The following is a 4,305-nucleotide window of genomic DNA, read 5'->3' on the forward strand; positions in this document are numbered from 1 at the left end:
GGTCGCTGTCAGGGGGGGGGGGTCGCGCTGCCCAATCTGTCGTCACGCATTCCTTTGCCAGTGTTGCATCTGGCGCGGGGCCTCTATGCCTATCAGCGTGCCGTGTCCTATTTCCAGTGTTAACAACAAGAAATTCGTTGCCTATGCGCCATTTCGCAACGGCACCACCTCTAGGATCAGGCGGGGCCTTTTGTTCCCATGCCAATGCGTGTGCATTGGCAATCTGCACCTATGAGCTGTGGCCCGCCCGAGTTGTTGAGGCCATCGAAGTCCTCTGGAGTGATTTTGGTGGAAACGTGAGGAAGGTATGCTGATGAAATCGTCAGCTTTTTACCTGCTTCCAGATGTATGGTCACTTGGACAAGCTCAATGCCTGCAACAAGCGCCGGCCCTGTCTCCACATGTATCTCATCCCTGATGGGGGTTGACACACCTCCACCACGACAGGTGCGGGCTATCCCATAATGTTGGCGCCCAGGGAGTCTAAAACTAGCTGTTTCAGTGGGGGGGGGGCATTTTTGTCTCACTCAATGGCCAAAACGTTATGCTATCATCGTAAAGCTGTTTGCCCAAGGTTAGACGTTGTGGTTTGTGTTAGCCCAGCTGGGTTCCATTGCATGCCCCTCAGGCTAGGGCATTGATTTGCTTCCGCATTTCCACTGAGCAGCCGCTTGGTGCGGGTAATGCTGTTGATGGCGCCGCAAAGCGCGCCGTAAGACCGACAAAGGCAATACTGTTCCGCAGCAGGACGCAGCTGGCACTGGCACTGTGCGATACCGTAAAACTGGGGCTGCAAAGTTCTCCAAGTGGCGAACTTTGCTGGCGCTCTGCTTCTCCTGGCAATGTGGGGTTCTTGGCATTAGTGCCGCGATGGGGCGGCCGGCGTCACGAAGGGAGCCGCTTTATAGGCCATGCAATCTGCACTTTATCAGCAAGACGTAAAGGCCCTGAGAAAAGTAGCTGATAAAACTTTTTGGATGAAACAAGATGGCCATTCTTAGCCATTTAAGATTCATCAGCAGATGGAACAGACGCAAGGCATTATTAACAAATAAGCTACGCAGTTGGAGGCCCAGTTCTCTACCATCAATGCGTTATAGCGCCAATTGGCTGCATATGAAAACAGGGAAAACGAAGGTGTCACAACATCATCTGTGAATAATCAAGTAAAAATAGAACAGGGGAAAGCATCTGGGTAGACTAAACGAATTGATGACTGGGCACTGAAAGGGTTCCCACCAGAGCCCCAGGATCCTTTGGAAAGAGTTGCTGCCGGAGTCTTCAGGAACTTCGTGGTAGGTATTGAGTTTCAGGGGTTAAACCGGAAGGGAAAATTTGCACATTTGAAGGTGCAATGGAATATCTCGCAGTTGGGGTGCCTCAATAACTTATTTTGGCGTTTAAATACGCTTTTCCCGCGCCACCCACACCTGGTCAGGCATATTTGGAGACGTCGGAGAATTTTGTGAGACGAATTTTTGGATTCCGTCCTGAGGGCGTTTCGGAACAACATTTCTAGTCGAGTAGGCGCCTGTATACCCAATTGTGCACAATTCAGAGAGTTAAGGATCACCCTGACGGGCAGATTCAAGGTACACGCAATGCTGTGGATTAGCCTAACAAAAGAAACGATGTTTTTCCACAAGCGGCTCTGAAGGCCAAGCGGCAGAGACACACCCTTCCTCCGAGCCAGATGTGCTGTTGCAAATGCGGCTGGGCAGGCCATTGTGGCGCAACGTGCCAGATGAATGAAACTCAGCTGGGTATGCGGCTGGAATAGTCTATACCTTACCTTCCCCTATTAAGTAAAAAGGGAGCGGAAGAGAACTTATATCTTATTTCCATTGCGAAAACAACCCACTTGGCTTGCATAGTTGTGGGGCCTTCGAGTGAAGTCCAAATATTTTAACTTATAGAAAATTTAAAACCTTGCAACCAACTGGCAAAAAAAGGAGCGGAAAGCGCCCTTAACCCGCTCCCCTTCGCAAGTTCTACCCCTTCGCGATGTCCGCCGGGAAAACCTTTACCCCGTGCGAGGTGACATCCGCAGGGTTATTTTCCAACGCGACATAGCCCCATGTGGCGTTCAAGCCTTGTCCACACAGTGCTCCGTCGATGCGCCCCGCCCCCCCCCCCACCAGGGCATCGGAACGCACGTTGCCTTTCTTCATAATAGGCACTGCTGTCGGGTTGCCGATGCGTATATGGAGCGTGGCGGGAAATTCCCCTTGAAACCGAGCAAGGCAAATCCGGCGGCCCTCGCTTCAGCCTGTGCAATTATATGGGGGGCTTTTTCCCACGCACCCCCTGCGGCCACACACCCCCGTTGCCTTTAAACAACAGCGCGCCCCATCCACATAAAGAGGCTTCAGGCACCAATGCCCCTGGGGTCGGTAAAGCCCGCGGGGGGTTTACGGGGTTGTTCTGCAAAAGAGTGTCCCGCCCTTCCTGCCCCACCTTAAGGGCAAAGGGGGTGGGGCTGCCGGGCCGTGGGCCCCTAACAGCCCTTCGTTGGGGCGCGGCGGCCTTCTGCGCACCATTTTCAAGAAGAAATAATGGCGAAAAAGCGAACCCCCCTGAAACCCCGCCGCACACACCATACGTGACGTGGGGCATTCCAATTCCTCCACCGAAATCTTGTGGAGGGGTGTGGCACTCTTCAATTTCCGTAGCGTTTTGTTACTGAGGGATACCGTCCTAGCCGTGTGGTTGAAACAAACCCCTATGAATTCACAACGCGCTGTGAAGGCCTAGTGCCCTCCCACCGTCGCACCGCAATCGCGCATGTTTTTCGCAATCGTGTTCCCCAAGAAAATCTACGCTTTTACACGGCCCTGTGATACGAATATTGTCAATCCACACGTGTAGGGCTAGCTCTGGTGTGGCTTCGCAACGCGGCCTAACGGCTTTAGGGTCACCCACCAAAACCCTTGTGATGGTATGCACGATTTCTGGACTACATTTATACCCCATGGGGTGTCGCGTGGCCTCGACCAGTGCACCCTTTTCCGTACGACAACGGAACCTTTTGCGCCTCTCTGCTGGCAAGCCTGTCTGGAAAAAAGATGCCTTTAAATCAGCCATGGCAGCTGTCTGATCATAGACCACACCCAGGTACTTGAAAATATGCCCCAGAGGGGCCATAGCCTCGTAGTCCTCTTGTTCATTTGTAGCTTTTGGCCATGCGATGAACGGCACCGCTGCCCCGACGGTTTTTCCTCTACAACCGCAAAAGGCACCACCCACCCGGTAGTGGGTAGGTTCGGTGCGGTTTGAATAACCCCAGCTTTCTTCATAACCTGGGCGTCCTCCTCTGTCATCCTCAAGAGGGGCCCTCGTTCACCCATCCTAACATTAGCTGGCTGTTGCATAAAGTCCCACGCTGCATTAAACCGTTCCAGAGCCGTAGAAATGAGGCGGCTTCGGATCCAGTGCAATGAGAGAGTATCCACATCTACCTGTTGTAACGGCAACTTTCTTTCATCGTTCTTATCGCCCACCCGTGTGCGATGGGTGCGTCGAAAAATGCTGTGCCCCTTAAAAAGTTGTCCCTGCTCTTGCCCTCCCTCCGGATAAGCCCATGGATGCCTCGCCCATTTGCTGATCTCGTCTACATCTATGCCGTTAGGTGTGCCGACTTGTTTACCAGGGCGACCCACGGCCCTATGTAGCGAGCTGTGCTGCGTGGCAACTCTAGCGGGTCCGCGTGTTTCCCCACCTGAGCCAGCAGGCGAGGGTCGAGATCGTGTTCAATCGCCGCTGCGGCTGCATGCGCCAGTGTCTTTTTTTTTTTGAATGCGCTGTCATGCCGAATGGGCGGGGTAAGTTTTCAATACCTCTTTCCGTTAACGTTGTAAGCCGTCCCCCCCCCACCATTCCCGTGGTGACGCCTCTCACCCTTGTTGCACCTTCCCCACCGATAACCACGTATCGTGCCGCTCTGTGGGGGTCGATTTTGAACGCCTTTTGGATGGCCCCTCAATCGGCAATGAGGGTTTCCTTGTTTCGATAGTGGGGAATAAAATTTTGCTTTTAGAGTAGAGCGATTTCGCCCCACCGACTTGCTGTGAACCAGGCGGGCCGTAGGGCAACCCGGTCGTTTTCCGAGGTAAAAATATCGCTGATGAGATCCAATCCCCACCTCTCCATGGGGCGAGCCTGTTTTATGGGACCTGCGGCCGCCTTCCTTTGAAGACCGGCCAAAAACATCCTGGCCGGCGATTCCCCCTGAAGCCAGTAACGTCAGCAAGGTTCTTGTGTATTGCACCGCGCTGCTCTTGGTGAGTTGTAGACTTACAATAAAAA

General features: G+C 53.2%; 4 protein-coding genes across 4 annotated transcripts; all 4 read right to left on the reverse strand.

Annotated features, from left to right (window-relative positions):
* Nucleotides 1-1,309: 1,309 nt before the first annotated feature.
* DQ04_06631030 (hypothetical protein) lies at nucleotides 1,310-1,726 on the reverse strand (the record flags this gene model as incomplete). The annotated part of the gene is made up of 1 exon (XM_009314802.1): nucleotides 1,310-1,726. One exon carries the CDS (start codon nucleotides 1,724-1,726, stop codon nucleotides 1,310-1,312), a length of 417 nt encoding a protein of 138 aa, XP_009313077.1.
* A 551-nt stretch (nucleotides 1,727-2,277) lies between these two features.
* On the reverse strand, nucleotides 2,278-2,616 carry DQ04_06631040 (hypothetical protein; the record flags this gene model as incomplete). Its single annotated transcript, XM_009314803.1, has 1 exon — nucleotides 2,278-2,616. The coding sequence occupies one exon, from the start codon at nucleotides 2,614-2,616 to the stop codon at nucleotides 2,278-2,280; it is 339 nt and encodes a 112-aa protein (XP_009313078.1).
* A 114-nt stretch (nucleotides 2,617-2,730) lies between these two features.
* Nucleotides 2,731-3,144, reverse strand: DQ04_06631050 (TcC31.12; the record flags this gene model as incomplete). Its single annotated transcript, XM_009314804.1, has 1 exon — nucleotides 2,731-3,144. One exon carries the CDS (start codon nucleotides 3,142-3,144, stop codon nucleotides 2,731-2,733), a length of 414 nt encoding a protein of 137 aa, XP_009313079.1.
* A 685-nt stretch (nucleotides 3,145-3,829) lies between these two features.
* On the reverse strand, nucleotides 3,830-4,305 carry DQ04_06631060 (hypothetical protein; the record flags this gene model as incomplete). The annotated part of the gene is made up of 1 exon (XM_009314805.1): nucleotides 3,830-4,305. A coding segment is annotated over one exon (476 nt), but the record flags the coding sequence as incomplete, so codon positions are not given.

This window comes from Trypanosoma grayi (assembly GCF_000691245.1).
Source record: "Trypanosoma grayi strain ANR4 Tgr_663_V1, whole genome shotgun sequence".
NCBI lineage: Eukaryota > Euglenozoa > Kinetoplastea > Trypanosomatida > Trypanosomatidae > Trypanosoma > Trypanosoma grayi.